At 42.6% G+C, this 22476-nt stretch overlaps 1 protein-coding gene across 2 annotated transcripts; it reads left to right on the forward strand.

The window, feature by feature from the left end:
* Positions 1–355: 355 nt before the first annotated feature.
* LOC309345262 (vitamin D3 hydroxylase-associated protein-like) lies at positions 356–22190 on the forward strand. Of its 2 annotated transcripts, XM_081868250.1 has the most exons (16): positions 356–1268; positions 3172–3285; positions 4460–4603; positions 5717–5850; positions 8399–8605; positions 9691–9731; positions 10405–10529; positions 11633–11758; positions 12707–12804; positions 13570–13669; positions 14088–14131; positions 15126–15165; positions 15976–16084; positions 16586–16731; positions 16854–17028; positions 21899–22190. In XM_081868250.1, the coding sequence occupies exons 1-15, from the start codon at positions 1059–1061 to the stop codon at positions 16980–16982; spliced, it is 1767 nt and encodes a 588-aa protein (XP_081724376.1). In that variant the 5' UTR covers positions 356–1058; the 3' UTR covers positions 16983–17028; positions 21899–22190. The 2 variants fall into 2 exon arrangements, with proteins under 2 accessions (XP_081724376.1, XP_081724375.1); XM_081868249.1 differs by lacking the exon at positions 21899–22190 and having other exon boundaries at positions 16854–17447.
* Positions 22191–22476: the final 286 nt, after the last annotated feature.

Consider the following 22476-nt stretch of genomic DNA (forward strand, 5'->3'; position numbering starts at 1 on the left):
AACTGTGGCACAGTTCGGAGGGCCCCATTGTTGCAGCATGGTAGAGACTGCATTGTGTTTCTGTGAATTCTTCCATTTGAAGGTTTCTTGCAATCTACTAGCCAATACAGTGGTACCTTGGGTTAAGTACTTAATTCGTTCCGGAGGTCCATACTTAACCTGAAACTGTTCTTAACCTGAAGCACCACTTTAGCTAATGGGGCCTCCCGCTGCCGCTGCACCGCTGGAGCACGATTTCTGTTCTCATCCTGAAGCAAAGTTCTTAACCTGAAGCACTATTTTGGGGTTATCGGAGTCTGTAACCTGAGGTGTATGTAACCTGAAGCGTATGTAACCCGAGGTACCACTGTACTGTGGAGATAGCCACACATGACCCAGTGGGGAGGTAGGGAGCTTATAGCTTGCTAACTGTGAGCAAAGTGTGTGAGAACTTGGTTCACCCTCAGTGCTGTGTGGTGGGTATTGGAGAAGAGCTTGTTGAAAATGCAATAGTAAGTTACTCAGCAGCATAGGTTAGCATTTTATAAACTGCAAATGAGTTTAAGTTTGGAAATGAGTAACTGTTACTCTTTGCTAAGACAGACCAAAGTCTATCCATCTCCTAGCCATTTTCTTCAGGCTTCTAAAGGTCAGGCCAATTATTTGTGTGTGCTTTCATGCATATGCGAGATGGCTTGGTTTCCACTGAGAGGAGGAAAATTATGTACCTGATCCTTGTAATGTACAGGCTCTATTTACGAGGAATAAGTTGTCATCATAATGACTATTTTGCTCCTAAAAAAAGAAGTGAGCAATGGTATAGTTGCTTATTACATCTGATGTGAAGGAGACTGCTCAGAATTGTAAGGAATCTTTTGTCGACTCCAGCAGGAAAACAAGCTTGAGTTACTGTTTTAACAGATCAAAGGGCAATTTTCTGGGATGCCTTGGGCGGAGTCTTATCTTGGGAGCCCCTATGCTGATGGTCTCTTGGAATATGAAATAGCTCAGGAACTGATACCAGCCTCCTCCAGTGTTAGAGAGAGGCAAACTGGGAAGACAGAGAGAAGGGCTTTGCCATGATCCAGGAGAAGTTGATAGAGATCCTGCCCAGGGATGGAATATATCCTCAGGCTGCTCTTGCTGTTGCCTGTGGCTCAGCAGCAGTGGTTGTGGTTTGGAAATGGGTGGCCCGCAAAAGGATTCTGCAGAAGATGGAAGAGGCCAGGCAATGGCGAGACGACAGCTTGGAACAAATGGAAAAAATGATTTGGAAATTTAAACAGAAGGTAACTTTTAATTGGGGTGGGGTGCAGGGGAAAGAGATGGAGGCCTCTTCTGAAAATGAGATCTTTCTCAAACAACGCTTTTAATGGCTGTGATCATGTCTACCCGAGAGCACTCCAGTCAGGATGGCTAGTGATCGTGCCCACTTTGTGCGGTTCAAATAAAAGCTGGGACCTTCTGGGTGCAAAGCAGGTACTGCTGCACTGAGCTAATGCTGAGTTCCTAAGACGGACAGCATCTTGTGCGCCTCATTCTGGCAATTCCTGCAGCTAAGCTGGTACCCCCGTGTATTGCTTTCCTTTCCTTTGGACCACATCAGTGAGGCTGAGAGGGGTCTTGTCATCTGGGCAGCCCAGTGCCTCCGTGACACTGCCTAGGCTTGACCCCAGATAGGTCACTTTGGTGCTGCTAATGTAGCAAAAGCAAGGCAGGAGGCAGCAGTTACAAGTTACTGGTCTCTTCAATAGTTTTTTTTTTTTTAAGAGTATTGGGACAAAGGGATTCTTACTGCATAATCCAGTCCCATAACCATTCAAAATGAAACCCTACTTTTAAAAGTCACCAGAGTATCTCCCACATTCTTCCAATAACAGCTGGAGAGTGGGTCTGTCAGGCCATGCGGGCTGGTTTTGGCTTTTGAACCCAGGATCTTGGTGCCCAAATTGTAAGGATTAGCACGGACTGGGCATGATGATGTTTGCAGCAGTATCCAAAGTCTGTCTCTTAACAGCAAATCTCCTCTTTTCTGAAACTTCTGGTCACAGGCAGGCTTCAGTCCTGCATTTGTGGGTGGAGGAACATGCATTAAAAGTTGGGAGGCTGCTTTCCCAGCCACTGCCGATGGCGATAGTTCTGCTGCACTTACTCAAGAATTCATAATCCCATAAATAAACAGGAATAACAAGCTGGTGATCCAGGGTTTGACTGTGATTCTCAAGGGGACTGTAGATTAGTGTTTAACAGATTTGGCACATATTCCAACATTGCTTCAAGCTCCTGACTTCAAGTCTACACACTAATTTGAGCAAGATCAAGATAGGAGAAACCATTGAAATGGGGAGTTGGGGCCTCATTACAGGCAGCATCAATGTCCCTATCTGCAACACAGGTCCCATTTTGATTGCATCATTACCTGCATCATCACAGCACTCACTGGGAAATCAACATTGTAATAGGATTGTATGAAGACCTTGCAAATTCTGTACTGTTAAGATAAAGTGGGACTTTGCTACCCACTGTTGCAGTGCACTCTTTGGAGTCCTTTTATTCAGAACTCTGCAATCGAGAAACCAGAGACAGGTTTATCCATGTAAATAAATAGATATGAATGGTTGGTTGATTGTGTGTGTGTGTACACACAAACATACACACACAGAGTGGCCCACCCTCTCTTGCTGTGACCATGTCCACAGCTAATATGTCCACAGCCTTAGTAAGTTCTGGCAAAGGTAATACAGACCCCAACAGACAAAAAGGTGTGAAATGGCAGAAGACCTTGAGCTATTTTGGGTGCCTTTTTAGAAATGTATTTCTCTCTTCCTTAATATATCTATGTACCTCTGCTTGACTAAGAAATTCCCCGAGGAAATAGAAATCTTTACCTTATTTTAGGGATTGCTTCCAAATGGATAGGCGCTCAACCGCCTTGGTTTACTGTTTGAGGAACTTATGACTGATGCGTGTACAATGTCTGTAAATTCTACTTTAGTTTCGGTTGCTATTTTGTTTTGGTTATTGTTTCCTGGATCTATCATGGAAAAAATTAACCATTTAAAAACAACAGATGGGACTGCATTCTGGTTTCACAATTTTGAGCTTGTGACCAAAGTGACTTTTATAATTTGGGGCTATTCCCAATGTGTGGGGATAAGCATTTCCTTCTGACACAGCTGCCTCCTCTTGCAGAACCCTGGAATCCAGTCAGAATTTATTCTCTCCCTGTCGCTTGTGGAACTGGCAGAGAAACTTAGAGAGGAGACGCTTTCTCCAGAGAGTGTCCTATATACCTATGTAAAGAAGGTGAGTGCAACTGCTTCAGCAGGAAGCCTTCTGACATACTTCTGTTCAACGAAGTGACTTTCCAGATAATGCACCATTTTTATGTACTAATTGGTAGCTGTTGCTCATTTAGTCCCAGGTGCTCTGTCAATGTAGTGTGTCTGTTTTAGGGATATTTACTTCCCCCCTCACCCTTTAAACCTTTCCCAGTGTCCTCATTTTACAAGGGGCATGGGGGGGGATCAAGTAACAGTGCTGAAGGTTTGAAATGTATTGGAGCTCATAGGAGACCAATGCCTGTCACCTGATGCTGCAGAGCATGGCTATGACTGTGCCATTAGGGAGGAGTGAGTAAGCTCTAGTTACTGGACCAATTGCTGCCATCCCAGACCACTGTCACATCCCTTAGCACTCTCCCAGTGCCAGTGTGGTATAGTGGTTAAGAGCGGTAAACTCGTAATCTGGGGAACCGGGTTCACGTCTCTGCTCCTCCACATGCGGCTGCTGGGTGACCTTGGGCTAGTCACACTTCTCTGAAGTCTCTCAGCCCCACTCACCTCACAGAGTGTTTGTTGTGGGGGAGGAAGGGAAAGGAGAATGTTAGCCGCTTTGAGACTCCTTCGGGTAGTGGTAAAGTGGGATATCAAATCCAAACTCTTCTTCTTTTCCCCAGGCCATTCACATAACAATAGCCCTGTTCAATGCTCAAATGATTTTATCTGGCTGGAATGTGTTATTGAAATGTGATCATGCCTTTTTCTTGCCTGGCTGGAGAGAGATGTGTGTCTTCTTGTATACCCAAAACATGATGCCGTGGACAAAGGTCACATACTTTGCTCCACCCATTTTTGACTCTGACCCAACCTATGTGGCTCCTGGAAGGTTACCCATGAGGGAATATGGCCCCCAAGCTACAGAAGTCCCCCAGCCTGCACTGGCTCAACTCTTAATGAATTTGTACCAAGTTCTGGGTCATCTAAATCTCAATTATGCTTTTACTGAGCCAAAATGACTGCCATGGCTTTTAAGTTTGTTAAACTTAGGAGTTGCAAGTAGCAAATTAACAGTCTTCTACTTTCCAAGGTTTTTGACAATGATGATGTTTTGAACTCACTGTAGAAATACCCTTTTTATAATGTGAGTGCTTTCTTTCTCCCTATTTCCCCTCCTCCTCTTCCTCCTCTTCCTTGGCAAGGCTCTTGAAGTGACCCAGGAGGTGAACTGTGTGACTGATTTTATTCACGGCTGTGAGGAACAGCTCCAGGAAGTGAAGAAGCAAAAGGAGAAAGGCCTGCTGTATGGGATTCCTGTCAGCATTAAGGACCACATTGGATGCAAGGTTAATCCCCCTTTTACCCTTAAATGTGGTCACCACTTTCCTTATGATGATCTGTCTGTGCATTAGTTGTGATGTTGATTGGTTCAACGTAATCATTACTTCTCCCCTCTCACAACAGCTTCAGCTAACATACAGGGCATGACCCATTTAATTTTGGCCATTGTGGAACTCTAGAGAAGGGAGATAACTGAAATGGAGTACAGCATGATCACATTCCAATGAAATATATATACATTTCCAAATTTGGCATACATAATTGTGTGTGCATGTGCACATCTACAGATATGAGTGCATGTTACATGGATTGCCTGGTTCCGCTCACTATGAATGCACAAATGTTAAGGTTGAAATAGGTCTTTTTAAAATGACTCCAGTATGGTGTAGTAATTAGCATGTCAGAGTATGGCTGAGGCAACTCGAATTCAAATCCTTGTTCACCTGTGAGGCTCACTTTGGGCCAGCCCCTGTCTCCTAGCCTAAACTACCCCACAGGTATTGTTGGATGGATAAATATGGGGAGGAGAGCCATTTTGTTCCATTGTGAGTCCTTTGGAGGAAAGGTGGGATATATAATAAATCGAATCAATGAATGTTTGAGAATTGTAATTGGGTGCTAGGGTATAATATATTCAAGAATCCATTCTAATTCTGTATATTATTATGATTATTATTATTATTAAAAACTTGCTCCTAGTCCATGGCAGGCCGTCAGGGTGGGCCTTGGCTAATTAAATAATATATGGCCATTGGCTAATTAAATATTATATGGCCCTTTAAACTATGGGTAGAGTATTCTGTTTGTTTGTTACTATGTTGTGTATGTTTGTTACTATGTTGTCATGTGATCCTCACATGAAGGATGGTGTAGAAATTCTATCTATCTATCTATCTATCTATCTATCTATCTATCTATCTATCATCTATATCTATCAATAAGTCAATCAAGGTTTTCTATCAGGGCCAATCCCCATGGGATCTGGGAAAACTTTCTTTGTTTTATGGCATCTATTTTACCAACAAGGCTTAATAGTTTCGTTCTTAGGCCAAGCTACATAGCTCTAGACTTATTTGCCCCATCATGTTAAATCAGCTGTGTTTGGTTTTCTCCCAAAGGGCCACATCTCCACGTGTGGGTTGGTGCACTTTCTCGGCAAAGTGGAAAAGGATGACAGCGTGATAGTAAAAGTTTTGAAGAAACAGGGGGCAATACCATTTGTGAAGACCAACGCTCCACAAAGCATGATTAAGTATACTTTAGCACACTCTCTTCTTTTGTAATTCCCTGTTGCTTTCTCTTTTTACAAATATACCATAGGACTAAGAAAGAAGAGTAGGACGCGGGTGGCGCTGTGGGTAAAACCTCAGTGCCTAGGACTTGCCGATTGCATGGTCGGCGGTTCGAATCCCCGTGGCGGGGCGAGCTCCCGTCTTTCGGTCCCAGCTCCTGCCCACCTAGCAGTTCGAAAGCACCCCTAAGTGCAAGTAGATAAATAGGTACCGCTTTCTAGCGGGAAGGTAAATGGCGTTTCCGTGTGCTGCGCTGGTCTGGCTTGCCAGAGCAGCTTCATCACGCTGGCCACATGACCCGGAAGTGTCTTTGGACAGCGCTGGCTCCTGGCCTCTTAAGTGAGATGAGCGCACAACCCTAGAGTCGGACACGACTGGCCCGTATGGGCAGGGGTACCTTTACCTTTACCTTAAGGAAGAAGAAATAAAAATTGTGAGCAGCTTGGCTTTCTAATGTAGCAAAAAACACTATGGGGAACATTACAGAGATTTGGGGCTTTTTTCAGATGGCACTCACCAGAACTCAGTTCTGGCACCTTTCAGGTGGGCGCCATTGCCATTCTAAGAGAATGAGGAAGCTGTTTATGGCATATTTTCTAGAAAAATAGCACTGCAGAGTTTGATAGATTATGATCAATGTGGGGGAGAGTGATTTGGGAAGAATTATTCTGAAGAGATCTGAGTCATAAATAGGAAGCACCTCTCCACAATTAAGATAGGGAATTTACTTCTATAATATGTCATGGCAGTCGAACCCTGCCCCAAGAGCGTCCACTCGCTTAACGAGTAGATAAGCTTTTGCCAAGTTAGATCACTGAACCATCTAGCTCAGTTTGACTACCCTGACTGGAAGTGGTGGGTCTTCAAGGATTCAGACAGGAGTGTTTCACACCCCTACTTAAGATGCCAGAGATAGAAACTAGGATCTTTTATATTATTAATGAAATCTGTTCTTTATTCAGATACTTCCAATGAAGTTTTGCATTTCTCTCTCACCCCATAAAGGGCATTCTCTTCCTGGTGAAGGGGGCAGGGCTTTTGCTATGTACCTCATTGCACTCACATGTGCATCTCCAGTGGGATGAGCTGGGATGAAGAACCTGTGGGTTTTGCTGGGCTACAACTCCCATCATCCCTGACTATTGACCGTACTAGCTTGGGTGCTGGGAACTGGAGTCCAAAATGATAGGAAGAGCCATAAGTTCTCTACTCCTTCCCTAAAAGGATGCAAATGAGGTGGTTAACTGGATTTTACCAGAATGCAGGTGGTTAGTGGTATTTTTGAATGCTTCCCACACATCAAATGTTGCATAGCAGGGAGTATGCAAGTTAGAACTTTCCCCCTGGTCGAATAGTTATTTATTTTCAGGTAACTTTTTAATGAACTTTTTTTTCAGTTGTGTGGGTTTCCCACAGGTATTTGATTGGCCACTGTGACAATAGGATGCTGGAGTAGATGGGTCATTAGTCTGATCCAGCAAGCTACCGTATTCTTATGTTCTTAATAGTGGCATTCCCCACCCACAGTCAACTCTTCAACTGTAGGATTCTACCAACTTTTTCTTCAGGATTTGTTCATTAGCACTGGTTATTATTACCCACCATGCTAAATGAAACATCTACGTTCAGAGAAAATACATCTCAGAAGAGGGGACAAGCTATTTCCACTACATCCTTCTTGTGCGTTTCTCTGCAGCATCTGAATGACCATGAGTGATTCTGCAAGATGGTTCTTATTTTGTTACCTTGCATTAGTCTTTATGGTGTCATTCAAGCACATTCCCTGTATTTCTCAATTGTCTGATGCTATTTCCATTCTATTTAGCTACTGGGCAATATTCAGGCGTTGTGGGTTAAACCACAGAGCCTAGGACTTGCCGATCAGAAGGTCGGCGGTTCGAATCCCCGTGATGGGGTGAGCTCCCGTTGCTCGGTCCCTGCTCCTGCCAACCTAGCAGTTCGAAAGCACATCAAAGTGCAAGTAGATAAATAGGTACCACTCCGGCGGGAAGGTAAACGGCATTTCCATGTGCTGCTCTGGTTCGCCAGAAGCAGGTTAGTCATGCTGGCCACATGACCCGGAAGCTGTATGCCGGCTCCCTCAGCCAATAAAGCAAGATGAGCGCCGCAACCCCAGAGTCGGCCACGACTGGACCTAATGGTCAGGGGTCCCTTTACCTTTACATTTATTTCCATTCTATTATTTACCTACTGGGCAATATTCAACTTAATAGTTGTGCTATTGAAAGGAATAGTGTTAGCATAATGGAATCCCCCCAACCCGGCACATACTTTGCTCAGTCCACAAATCTGCTCCAGAACCCAGAACAGATTTAGGGGAGGGATTCGGGGAGAACTTTTCATTGCACAAGCAGAACTTCTTGTGCTGATGAAACGTTTTGTTTAGCCCTGTGTTGGATGCAACCCATTGTCTCATGCTTTGTTTGAGTATAAGGCATAAAGCTCCTATAAAACATTAATGGTCAACCCACTTTCTACTTCACTCAGTTATGACTGCAGCAACTTAATCTTTGGTCAGACAATCAACCCCCTGAACCACAAGAAAAGTCCTGGTGGTTCCTCTGGAGGGGAAGGGGCACTCATTGCAGGAGGAGGGTCCCTCTTGGGCTTTGGGACAGACGTCGCTGGAAGCATTCGGCTCCCATCCAGTTTCTGTGGGCTTTGTGGACTCAAACCAACTGGTAATCGACTGAGGTGGGTCCTGGAAAGTTCACTCAATTAACTGGTCCTGGGCTGGCAGATAGTCAAACAGGTGAATGTTAATGGAATGTGTTTATTGAGCATTAGTGGGAGATGCTTCATTTGAGCAGAAACAACCAGTGCTTTTTGAAATTGCATATTGAATGTAGGTATTCCTGTAGTTCAGGAGTGGGGAACTTTGAGTCTGGGGATGAAATGTGGGCCTGCTCCCATTACCAGCCCTGCACTGTGTCCTCCTTAATTGTTTTTGGCTGGCTGGAATGCATTTTTTTTTTAAATGAATTTTTATTCCACAAAATGCAGTGGCTGTTTTACAGAAGCAAAGTCTCCTTCCCCCTCCCTGTACATGCAGCATAATGCCTTGTGTTTGTTGAGATGAAGAGATGCATGTGTGTGGGGGAGGTATAGAAAATTCTGCCTTTGGTGTGGCTGGTCTGTCGCCTATAATACCAAAAGAAGAGTCACATCCATCAGTCCAGCCACTTTTTCCTTCTAACCATGCCAGCCATGGGCATGTGGCCCCTGGGGCTGGAAAGGATTTAACACACTTCCTTGACTGTGATAAATATTCCAATTTTATGCATTCAGAGATAATTGGAGCAAAACTAAGTTTATTGTCATAACTGTTACTGCTACATTTAAATGCCCTGGGCCACTTTAGGAGGGAGAGTGGGATATAAATTTATATGTTTCTATTATTTTAATTATAATTGATACATTATACCCAACAATATTATATACAATATTATATATTCTTTTTAAGTCAGTACTTTAAATTTTAGTTTATTACATAATTTATTTGCTATACATTCATTCACGTTATAGAAGTTGCACCTGGCTATTTGAAACATGTGATTGCTCTGTTGTTAATATCATGCTACATCTAAAGTAAAACTCGATTCTCTCATGGTAATATTTACCATGCCAGCAAATCGTAACTGAATGAATTGTTAACTCCAGTGTAGCTGAACTCTAGTATCATTTCTGAATGCCTGCATCTGATTTGCAACTGAAACATGGATCATCTTCTACTGTGTTGATAGTTACAGTTCTTTTTCTCTCATTTGCATCATTCCCAGCACACTTGGTCTTGCTAGCCCTATTGCTGGCATGAAGTCGGGTAAGTAATTTTTACCCATTCAGATTAGTAAAAGAACCTGCAACTATGCTAGGAACTTGCATGTCCTTTCAGTGACATTAGAGTGTATTTAAATAATGTAGTCCTCTTGCTGTAAACCAGGGGTAGCCATTGGGGTCCCTCTAGATATTTCTGGACTTCAACTTCCATTATCTCACATTGACCATCTGCACATTGACCATGTTGAATGGGACTGATGGGAGCTGGAATCCAGCATCATCTGCTCACCATGTTGCTTATCCAACCAAATCATGAGTATGGTAGCTCTGAACTAAAATAACTGAATGGAGTTTGAACTTTTGGTTATAAGAGCAGAGATCACAGTGCATCCTATTCAGACTGAAATCCATTGTGTGTCAGTGGAGTTGTGTACCTGACTTTCACACCTGAAAGTGAACTTGGGAATTTTAAACCCAGTTTTTCTGGGTTACACTACTTGTCCATTTAGCCCAGTATTGTCTAAATCCCCTACTATGTGACTATTTTAACTGGAGGTGCCTGTGTTTGAACCTGGGACCTTCTGTGTGTAATGAATGTGTTCTACCACTGACCTGTGTGGTTCCTCCCCCTTTCTTGGCTACTGGAATGTAGACTTGGGCATAAAAGTCCACATGCTTTTCCCCCTCCACCTCCTATGTCTCCATTTTCTTTGCAGTTACAGCAACAATTGGCCCAATGGCAAGGGATGTGGACAGCCTGGTTCTGTGCATGAAGGCACTCCTGTGTGATGAGTTATTCTCCCTTGATCCTTCAATACCACCTATGCCATTCAGAGAGGAGGTAAGTGGTGTCAGTGAGAAGGGAGAAGCTGAAACATTCAGCACCATGGACAGCACAACCCTTGGTCAACAATGAATGATGCTTTCCATGAGACCCTTTCAAATAATTTATACAACGATCGTAACACTGAGAATGTATGATCTGATACAGTTCTGCGTCTGCCAATATTTTGGCCATTTAATTGACTCCTGGTGCATCAGTTTCTTCATATCAGTTCAAACTCAGCCCGTTAACTGTTCCACAGACCCAGTGTCCCATAGCTTCTTCAGTAAGACTTATTATTTTGATCAACTTCAAATACTTTGCAATATTATTCTTGTGGCACATGAAAGATTTGGAAGAAAAGTTTCTGAACAAGCTAAGCTTTCATTGGAGGAATATGTAGCAAAACTTCTTACTTGGGATAAGTCATCTCCAGCCTCATTTATTGCACTCTCACTATGTAAAGAACCAGGGCTATCCATATAAGACAAATTAATTTCATACTGCCACAATAGCCTTGCAGTTATCTTTGCCTCCCTTCCTCCAGCTGCTCCAGTTGCTGATTCACAATAGTCCAGCATAGATTTCTGGGCTAAATTTGGCAATAGAGTTCCAAATGATTTATCTGAAGCACTGCTGGTCTGTGCTTGTGTGGTAACCATATTAAAACTGTTAAAAGTGCAGGGTCTCCTTTGGTGGAGATTAGCTTCTGAACATTCTTTTTCAGCTGAATGCTAAACACTGAATCAAAACAGCTGTTCTCCCAGCACTTGTCCTCCGATTAAAATATATGGCTTTTAAGTCCACATAAGAGTAAAACAGATAAAACAGATATGCTGCTTGCTTGCTTGTATGTGCCAATGAACATCAAAAATAAAATTAAACAGGCCATGGAGCTCAAGGACACAAGCAGCCTTACTTGTAGCAATCTTCACCTGGAAATCTAGAAAACCTTCAAGGCATTCTATATTCTGTCACCTTCCAAATCTTTTGATCAGTGTTGAAGAAACAGTCCCACTGCAGGGATCCATGATGTGGTTTATAAAAGTGGTTGGAAGCTATTTCTATGCTTCAATGGCCACCTGTAAATAGAAGTTCCTATTTTCTTCATCTTCTTCCAGATATACAGCAGTTCAAAGCCCCTACGGATTGGATACTATGAAGACGATGGCTATTTCCAGCCATCTCCCAGCATGAGGAGGGCTGTTCGGGAAACCAAAAATCTTCTTCAACTCAGAGGGCATACAGTATGTCTGTTTCTTAATTTCTTCACCCAGATTCCATTCTAGGATTTTGTTTGTATCTCTGACACTTTGCCCCAGCTGCTACAGTCATGTGATGAACACTGTCAGATCTACATTGCTTTCAGTTTTTGTTATTGGGTGGGGGAATGAGGCCCAGTTCACACCATGCCTTGTCCATCCAGACATTCTCCTTGCCTTTCCCTGCTATATATTCATGAAAACAAGCACAGTATGTGAACCGGGCGATTCTAAATATATATTAGATTTCTTATGTATGTATTTGTATAACAGAAGAGCTGTAAAAACATGCCATTAAAATATGCAATTTCTCTACAGTTAGGAATTCTGTGCAGGAAAAATGCTTGTATACTGCCATGCTCAATGAACATGAATATCTTTCACCACATGTGCACACTTGGTTCTAACACATATTTAGTTGCTCAACATGGATACACAGTTTTATACACAGAGAGTGTGGAAATCTCCTATGTGGGAAATTTATTGCACATACATTGGCCTTAATATCAACCTACCTAGAATTTTGGAAACCAATCCACACAACTCAACAAATCTATGCAAGTGCTAGAGAGTACATTCCATAAGAAACGGCTGCTAATCCTGGTCCTCAGAATGTATCTGTGTGACATTTTGTTTAAACACTTGTTTGTGGTGATCAAAATTTATCTGGGGTATACATGAAGAACATAATAGGCCCAGGGCTTATAATTTCTGGGGCAAGTTAGCTGCAAAATGAGGAGAGAGCATAGAAAATTTCCATTCCTGTTGCACTTCTACCACCCAACCCTTTACTAGAACTTTGCTTCATTTTCCTCAACACTTTCAGAGAGCTCTCTGAATCTATTAAAGAGTGGGGTGGGTTACATAATCCTTATGTGCAGCTCATATAATTTGGCCTGCTGTCAAATAAAAGCTGTTATCTTTTCCTCACAGCTCATCCCCTTTGTTCCTCCTCGGCTTAATTATGTGGTTGATGAGCTCTACACCAAAGGCCTATTTTCCGATGGATGTGCAAATTTGCTGGACAAGTTGTAAGTAGACGTTCTGGTATGTGAACATGGCTGTTGCTTGATAACATTGCTATTATAGCCATGCATTGGAAAAGCATGATGCCCAGGATAGCTTTTGTGATAATAATTGGCACATTAATAAATAACAGATTTTCATCAGAGTATGTTTAATGCTAGGGAAAACTCAGGGATAGGAAAAGTTCATTTTGTTTTTCCGTGCACTGCTCTGGCTTGCCAGAAGCGGCTTAGTCATGCTGTCCACATGACCTGGAAGCTGTACGCCGGCTCCCTCAGCCATTAAAGCGAGACGAGCGCTGCAACCCCAGAGTCGGCCACGACTGGATCTAATGGTCAGGGGTCCCTTTACCTTTACCTTTACCATGCAAGACACATAGCCAAATGGAGCCAAGAGGATAAACTAACTTTGGCTTCACAAACTTTGCAATATAAGAAGTTAGGCAGCCATGAGCTACAACACTGAATGAGGCTATTGGTTCCTCTAAGTCAGTGCTACTGGCAAAGACTACCCAAGGTAACAGAGGTCTTTTCACAGGCTTGCTACCTGAGCACTTTTTCAATGTAGATATCAGGGCTGAACTTTTGTTTTGTTGTGTGCAAAGCAGGTGAGCTATGAAACTATCTGTAAGCTAGGAAATCAGGAAGGCATCATTCCAAGTTTATTCTCACTTGGGATTCTGAGGAACCTAAATTCTTTCCCAGGTTAAGCAATGTAACTTCAGATATAAAAAGTGAAAAACTTCCTTTTCTTCTTCTTTCATCTCCCAGCAAAGGAGACATTGTGGACCCAAATTTGAAATCCCAGATTAATTGTTACCGTCTTCCCATTCTAGTGAAGAGAATTTTTGCATTCCTCTTGAAACCTATAGTAAGTATTTGGCTCCTTTGTTTCACTGCAACTGCACATGCTTTAAGATGCTGACAAGCATAGGGTAGGATGGCTGGATAGTGTAAGGTGAGTATATGTCAAAGAGATGGTGAAGTGACTGCTCTGTACAGTGATACCTCTAGTTATGAACTTAATTCGTTCCAGAGGTCTGTTCTTAGCCTGAAACTGTTCTCAACTAGAGGCATGCTTTCGCTAATGGGGCCTCTTGCTGCCACTGCGCCGCCGGCACAAGATTTCCGTTCTCATCCTGGGGCAAAGTTCTCAACTTGAGGTAACTCTTCCAGGTTAGCAGAGTTTGTAACCTGAAGCATTTGTAACTCGAGGTACCACTGTATTCAACACCAATGATGTGATTGTTGGGGATTCACAATGAAACTAAGCTTGTGTTTCTCTCCAGTACCCTCGGATTGCCAGAGATCTCAATGCACTATGTGGAGTTGGGTAAGAAACATCTGGTTTAAAGATTATCATTGGTGACATTAGCCTGTTGGGGGGCACATGCAACTGCGGGTATTTTTCTTGCCATTTCCTTCCTCTTCCTCTTCCAACACCCTCTTCTATCCTGCTTCCTCTTTGCCCAGCAGACTGCCAGGGAAGAGACAGATCTGCTCTTCTCAGAGGACGGAACTGATCACTTGCAGACAGTATTTGTAATTAGGCTGAGGTTCAAATGAAGTTATTCCAAGGATCATGTGCAGCCCTTGGGCCACAGGTTGACCACTTCTCCTGTGAAACGTAAAGTTTCATCACCTTCCAGCAGCAATGGGATGCTTGGCCCCTCCAGATGTAGCTGGACTGCAACTCTTGTTATTCCTGACCGTTGGACATGCTGGTTGGGTCTGATGGGAGTTGGGATCTAATGACACCTGGTGGGCTGCAGGTTCCCTATTGCTGGCTTTCAGGAAGTACAGATGGAAGGGAGAGTGTAGTACCCAGCAAATGGACTGTATGTTGGCAACTTTGCTCTAGTCACATAGGAATGCTGTCTGTAAGGAAATCTGGATGCTTTCAGGTCCCATTTATCTCTATAGTTTGGCAGGCAACTTTAAGGTTAATGCAATATGTATATAGCTTCAATGCTATTCTGCTATGCCTTTCATATGACAGCAGGCATCTTTGGGAGGCTGCAAAGTGTTGCAGGGGTCATGAGGCACAAAGCAGGAGAGTCTGGTTCCTCATCCCTTCCAGTCCCACGGAGTGATTGATTCAGTCCTCTTTTGATCTCTTATGAAGAGATTGATTGTGAATTACCACATAGCCAATGAACATTAACCAGCACAGGGTGGGCGGCATCCCATTTTTGTACACTGTTGCAGAGTCACGGTGGAACCATCCCATTTTTTTTTCCTAATCATGCTGACACATTTTAAGCAGCACTCTTGAGTACTTCTCTTTCTGCTAGGCAGTCATCTCTTTATTATTTCCAATGTTGCAGGTCAGCAAAAAACCTATGGAACCACCATGTGGCAGCAGCGGTGAGTTTATGTTTACCATTAAGGCTTCATACAGTAACTAGATTGCCATCTAATCTTGTCCAGTGAGCTATGCATATATGGATGTTCAACAGATGCTATATTTTTTTTGACACAGAATGGATTTCCATATAAGAATGATACTATACAAAACAGCTCTATGAGTTGCTTCACCTGAGATCTTTTGTATTTGGCTGTTAACAGAAACACCACATTTTAAACTCAGATTTGAAGGGCAGGGGGTCTGTTTTCTATTTCACTTCTAAAATGCATTAAGAGACCCTTCATACTTGATGGGTAGTGTGTGTATTTTCTACTGGGGTATTGTTTGTAGGCTGTGGCAGACCCTGCTTTTTTAGAAGAGACCTTGTTCCATTATCAGCTACAATGCTTATATCCCAGCTGGATCACTGAGGTAATCTGTAGAAGCATCATCTCTTGCCCCCCAAATTGGTGAGACTCATTTGACAAGAAACTGAGCCTTCAGAGTTGTTTGCCTACTCTCGCGGCATGCTCCGCCAATAGATAGGTGCCTTCTGCATTGACTTTCAAGGATTTGCTAAAGTTGCTTCTTTGCTGCCAGACTTAAGCAGATGCTTCAGATAATAAGATAATTCTGTTAAAGGCATCTATTTTTGGATTGTTCTTATGGTATTTTAATTGCTGTAAACCCCTTTGGTATTTTTTTGTGGGTATTAATATTTTCATAAATAATAAATAGAACAAAGGTGGCAATCTAGTCATTCCAATAAGAAAGTTTCTGTGTGTTCACAATTTCTCTTGCTTCCAACTTTACCAACATTCTCTTTACAGATGTATCGTGAAGAATTCCTCGCTGAATGGAGGAGACTGAAACTGGATGTCATCCTCTGCCCTGCTTTGGGTCCAGCGTTTAATGAGGGCTATCCTGGGAAACTATTTGGTATTATCTGTGTCCCAATAATGTCTACTGTGGGTGACATGTGGCCTCCCCACCTTTCCATAGCAGTAACATAAATTCTTGTCTGTTTCTCAACTCCCTTTTTATCTTCCTACATGCCAAAAACATACTTAGCTCAAGATGACCAAGGGGTCAAAATGTACGAATGTGGGGCCGTTTGTTGAAGGCTACAAGTGCAAATAATAAATAGCTACACACGTCAAATAAGAGAATTAACTGGAAGTTGAGCAGTTCACTCCTGGACCTGTGAGCAGTTTGGCTCATGCTGATTGGGGCTGATGGGAGTTGTAGTCCAACAACATCAGGAGGGCACCATGTTGCCTTGTTTTGCCTCTGGTTTCGGCTTAACTTAAATGGGGGAAAATCCCAGTTAGCTATGGTTTCCCTTCAGAGTAGTTCTAAACAACAGCAAAAGTCTTGCTCAAATTAAAAACAAAAGCAAAAACCCAGGTCACGTTATTTATAGCTTTTCTGTACTTTCAGCTGCTACATCCTACACCAATTTATACAACCTCCTGAACTTTCCTGCTGGAGTTGTGCCAGTCACCACTGTTTCCCAAGCTGATGAAGAAGAGCTCAAACACTACACAGGGCATTATGGTGACCCTTGGGACAAGCGCATGAAAGAGGTCGGCGCACATTTACCAGAAAAAACCCACCTGCCTTTCCCCAGTCCTTATGCTACCTAACTATACCTTGAAGGTTTCTAATGCTGTTGGGTTGTCCTGTCTTTTTGCCCCTCCATTTTCAGGCTGTCAGCGATGCTGTTGGGCTCCCTGTGGCTGTCCAGTGTGTGGCTGTGTGTTGGCAAGAGGAGCTGTGTCTTCGGTTCATGAAGGAGGTGGAGACTCTTGTTCGTGAGAGGAGAACTCCCAAATGATTATAGCATCAATACTAATGGAACAATGCAACCTACCACAGTGAGGGTTAGAACATCTCCAAGTTCACTTTTGAAATATATTAAAATGCAGGTTAAGGCATGGTTATTTGTGAAATCCAACATCCTACTTAGCAGGAGGCTATTTATGACTAAGGCCTAGTTCTTACAAACAGCAGAAGTCATGCTTGCACTGTACTACTTCAGATTGTACATGATCAAATGTTTCTATATTCAGAATATACTCTCATGTATAGAATACAGCGACCTCATACTCGGCATTAATCAGGAATTATAAGCAACGCAAAAATCAGTTAAGCTTTCATAGGTTGAGTCCACCATCTTGATTCAAAATGGCATATAATTGAAATGAAGCATAAGCAAAAATCTGTTACTGATTTCAGGAACGATTATGCACAATTTGGTTATGATATATCTTAAGTATTGTCCAAATGCATAGTGAACAAACAACTTACATTCAAAAAGTAAAAAATTGTTGCCCAGTGTTATTTTTGAGGAATGTGCAGGGGAAGAAAAGGTTCTTCTTATTGACCTGATGCCCAATAATAAGTGGCTTCCCACTGTGTCTGCTTTCAATTAAGGAAAAAAGCTAGAGTTATATCTTGTTTGGTCCTTGTGTTGTGATTAAAATGTGTTCTGTATTCTTTAAACATGATTCTAGTAAGACAGCCACCCTAATAAAGCAGCAGCACCAGGGGCAACTTGTGTATTGGGCAACCTAGTAAGGCAATGCTTGTTAGAGGCATTTGTGCTTGTGATATAGCCATTCTTTATTACAATGATATAAAACAAACCTCTTAATTCTACCCTATCTTTTCATCTTAAAGTTAAGTGTATATAACTCAGATAGACTAGTAGCTCCCTTGATATCAAGGCCAAATATCCTTAGCAACTGCTTAGTGACCACATATCAGAATAGACACGTTTGTGTGGATGGTGTTTGCTTTTGGAAGCCAAGAACAAAGATTCAGGGTGGGGCTTGAAGATGTGAGGTGCGAAGATCAACCTGGAATTGTGGTGCAAGCAATCTGGACTTCCCTGCTTACTCTGGGCCTACTGGCTTCTTCCATTAATGTGAAGAGGACAACACTGAGGCAAACCTGGATTTTGGCAGTGGATTCTGGAAATGGATAATGTTGTATCCTAATCTATACAAAAAGCAGTTCTCTCTTTGTTCCAATTTGGAGAAGGCTACACAGTGAAGCACCTCCCAAGCTGGTGCCTCTGTACCTAATGGTTCCCCTCCGAAATATTTCTTCACATGCCACTGCGCATGGTCTATTTTCCATTCTGCTTCTAAAATGCACTAAGGGACTCTTACTTTTCTACTGGGATATTGCTTCGAAACTGTGTACTCTTAAGAATCAGCCACAAGGTGGCAATGTAATCATCCTAAAAAAACAAAGTTTAGGGGTGTCTAGAATCTCTCTCTTACTTGCAGCTTCACCAAAATTTTCTTCACAGACTTACTGTGCAAAATTATTTGCCGAATGGAGGAAACTGAAACTGGGTGTCATCCTCTGCCCTGCTTTGGACCCATGTTTTAATGAAGGCTATCCTGGGAAATTGTTTATCTGTGTGATGCCCACTGTGTGGGATGTGTGGCTTCCTACCCATTCCATAGCAGTGGCCAGCATTCCTCTCTGTCTCCCATGCCACTTTGTAGCTTTCCACATGCAAAGCAATGGGCTTAGTTTGAGATGACCAAGATGTAGAAGTGGACAGATGTGGGAGTGTTTGCTGAAGGATGGGCCACAAGTACAATGAAGAAAATTGATAAATGCATCAAGTATAACAGAATTAACTGGAGGTGTATCGTGAAGTTGAGCAGTTCACATAGGGACCTGTGGGCAGTTGGGTGCTATTTACCTTTTTAAAAAGGTAGTTGCTATTAGTTTGCTTCTTTCTTTCTTTCTCTGTTGTTTCTATTGCAGGTGGCATCAGTTAGTGAAACAAGAAGGTAATTTAATTTAACCCCCCTTGCCGAATGGGCCAAAGATTGGGTAGCTGCCAGAAACACCCTAAACTGTAATCATACAACTGCCAGATGATGCTGGACTCCCACCAGCCCAGGCCAGCTTGGCCAGTGATCAAGGTGTGGGGATGTTAAGGACTGTAGGAAATGATATATTTAATAAGTATTATCCTTCCTTCACTCATGCTAGTAAGTGATGTAGCAGAGCAGCAGATGACCCTCAATATAGCTGGAAGCTAGTTTGCAGATTCGTTTGAATCTCTTACTTAAGATTATTTTCTGGTGTCCCCTTTTATCCCTCCTAAAAGAATAAAGACTCAAGAGTCTTTCTGAGTAAAGTAACAAAAAGTTTACTCACATTTCAGTTCACGGTTTGATCCCTGAAAGGCAGACTTTACTTGGTAGTTACACAAAGAAACTGTGTGAGTTCATGTCATAGGGAGACTGAACTCATGTGCTGCTGGCTGAGAGCCAGAAGACAGCAAAATTACATTAAGACAACAAAATGGCTGTTGGAGAGCAGCATGGCTGCAAAAGATAGAACAGGACAACACTGGAGCAAGGCAACTTCAAGACTGAGAAAATAGCTGCATGACTCGGCTCTTTTTATGGAGTCAGCCAGAGCCACACTCATCTCCCAGATCACACGCAGGGGGAGGAAGCTCCAGACCAGTGGAACAGGAAGTTACACTGACTGGATGTCCCCCTGCCTGTGTCCACTCTAGGGAAATAAGGAAAGTTGCATTTTACTGCACCAATGGATTACATCCCACACAAGGATGATGGGTGTTGTGGTCCAGTAGCACCTGGAGGGCCAAAGGTCAGCCATTCCTGCTGTCTATGGCTGGTCAAATCTTTATCCTTGGCTGCATTTCTATCTGGGAAAAAGAAGATGCAATTTTTAGAGCAAAGTATGGATGTACATAGGTCAAAGTCTTCCGTTGCCTTCTCTTACAGTAGGAGCAGTCAGTATGGTGTCCTCCTGATGTTGTTTAGTTTCAACTCTCAAAATATACTGTTTAACTGTGCTATAGTGTAACAGTTCTTAGAGGAGAAACTACAGAAGCTGTGATAACTATAGAAGCAAAAACAACAAGGAATTTAAGCCTTTAAGGGGGCACAAAAATCTTTGATGCAGAATACTGGAAGTGAAAAGAATATAAAGCCAATGTGAATGTTGCCAATTTTTGTCAACACTGTGCTTAATCATGTAATTTTGCTGGATGACCACAGTCAAAGGAGCTCTTAACATATCTTTAAACCAGTTAATGTTTGGGGGGGAAAGGCATTAACTTTTGTATTTCATGGCTATGGAAAATTGTTTTTTCTTAGTTATGTGCAAAATACTATTTAAAAAAAAAAAAAAATCATCATGAGCACCAGCAAAACATTCCTTGTATTCAGGACTTTCTGCCCAAGATGCCAAACTGTCTTCCTTCACCTGTCTGCAGTAAGAAGATTAAACTATTTCAATTATGTTTAAATAGGCTTGTTAAAAGAAAACTCTTTAGGAATCCATTAAATCTTATCTCTGGATCAGCAAAATGTTTTCCTTTCCTGCATTTGAAAGTTATATACCAAAGAGCAAAATATGTGGTGGGGGAGAGACTTGCCAAGGCAGGAGGGAAGTACAAAGAAGTCTCTTATCTCACTAGGTAGTAGGTACAATGCCTGACCAACTTATTCCACTAAATTGGATATATGATTTTTAAAAAATAAAAAATAAAATGTTGTTCCCAAGCACAGTGAAATTCCTCTTCTGGAAGTCTCTCGGAAAGATTAGACGGCCTATTTTGAATAAATATGTGAAATTCAGCTTTACTAATCTTTCAACATCCCTTCTCACCACTGGCTCACATTCCACATGTCACTGTGATGCAGGGTTTTCTCAATCTCTGATTTCATCACCAGGCTGGTCCATGCATACCAAGAACAGGGTGGGTGGGTGATTGAACAGCAGGAGGCTCCATGCAGGCAAGAGGCTGGGCACTGGGTACTGCTCCCTTTTAAAGGGGAGAGGTGGTCCTGGTCTTTGCTCAGTCCCCCTCCCCCCGCTCACCTGATTGGCTGTCTGGGAAGCTTGTTTTTGCAGCGGGAAATGCACAGCCGGATTGGGAGGTCTTGCACACACACACACAAACAGTCGTGCGATGTGATCTCTCATTCCCCCGACTCCTGGGCCACTGCATGCTGCTCTAGGCAGCAAATGGTGGCCGCACAAAGACATAGTAAGCCTATGTTGTAAGTAAAGCATTTTAAACTTACTTAGCATTATGTGCTCTGTTCATTGCAAGAGGGACAGAAAGAGGGGAGAGTTGCTACAGACTAAATGATATCTGAAAAGCCTATTGGGGGCTCTCTCCTGCTGGAGAGTGAGTTTAGCCCTGCATTTTGAATCCAGGGGATCATTTTGTTATTTACCCCACACATATGGGTCACTGGGATTCTTGTCCCCCCCCCCACAATATGGAGATTCTGGTAACAGTTTGCCATACCTCAATTTAGGCCCCACCTGCACCCTACATTTAAAGCAGCATGAACAACCCCCTTTCTCCAAGGATCTCTGGGAACTGTAACTTGTGAAGGGTGCTGAGAGAGACCCCATTCCCCACACCAAACTGCATTTCCCAGGATTTTAGGATTATTTAAACCTCTCTGAGAATTGTAGCTCAGGTTCAGTAAATCTAGATTAGATTAATGCAATGTTATATGGGGTTGCCTCTGAAGACAGTTCAGAAACTTCAGCTGGTACACAATTCAGTGGCCAAGTTGCTCACTGGGATAAGATGGTTTGAGCATATTGCACCAATCCTGGCCCAACTGCATTGGATGCCAATTAGTTTCTAGGCACAATTCAAAGTAGTGGTTTTAAAGCCACTCTGTGATCATAATTTGAGGCCCTTTGTCGTGTTTCTCTTTGCAGGATGTCTGGACAGCGGCAACACAAGTGTAGGCCTTTTCTGTGGTGGCTCCCTGTTTGTGGAATGCTCCTCCCAGGGAGGCTTGCCTGGTGCCTTTGTTGCATATTTTAGGTGCCAGGCAAAAACAGCCCTCTTCTCCCAGGCATTGGCTAATTAAACAATCTATGGCCTCTTAAACTGTGTGTGTGTGGGGGGGGTTATTGTTTTTGTTTATTATTATTAGTATGTATGTATTTTTATATTGTAAACCACTCTGTGATCTTCAGAAGTAAGTAAGTAAATCCATCCATCCATCCATCCCCCAGATGTGCCTATTAGATTATCTACAGTCCATTTGTGACAGTTCCTAAAACTGCAGCCAGCACCTCAGCTATCATTTGGCAGATATAGATTTTCATCACATGTTGCCCTGGAAGTTAATTTCACTTTCTCACAATCTTATTTGATGAGTTCAGCTTGATGTCCTCTACTACCCTGCAATTGTCTCCCTCATGCTCACACACCCCTGGGAAGATGATAAGGTGTTTTTTTTTATAAAATAAAAACAAACAAACCCTAGAATATGGAAAGGAACAGGTGG

The sequence above is a fragment of the Podarcis erhardii genome, assembly GCF_964252035.2.
Source record: "Podarcis erhardii genome assembly, chromosome: 6".
NCBI lineage: Eukaryota > Metazoa > Chordata > Lepidosauria > Squamata > Lacertidae > Podarcis > Podarcis erhardii.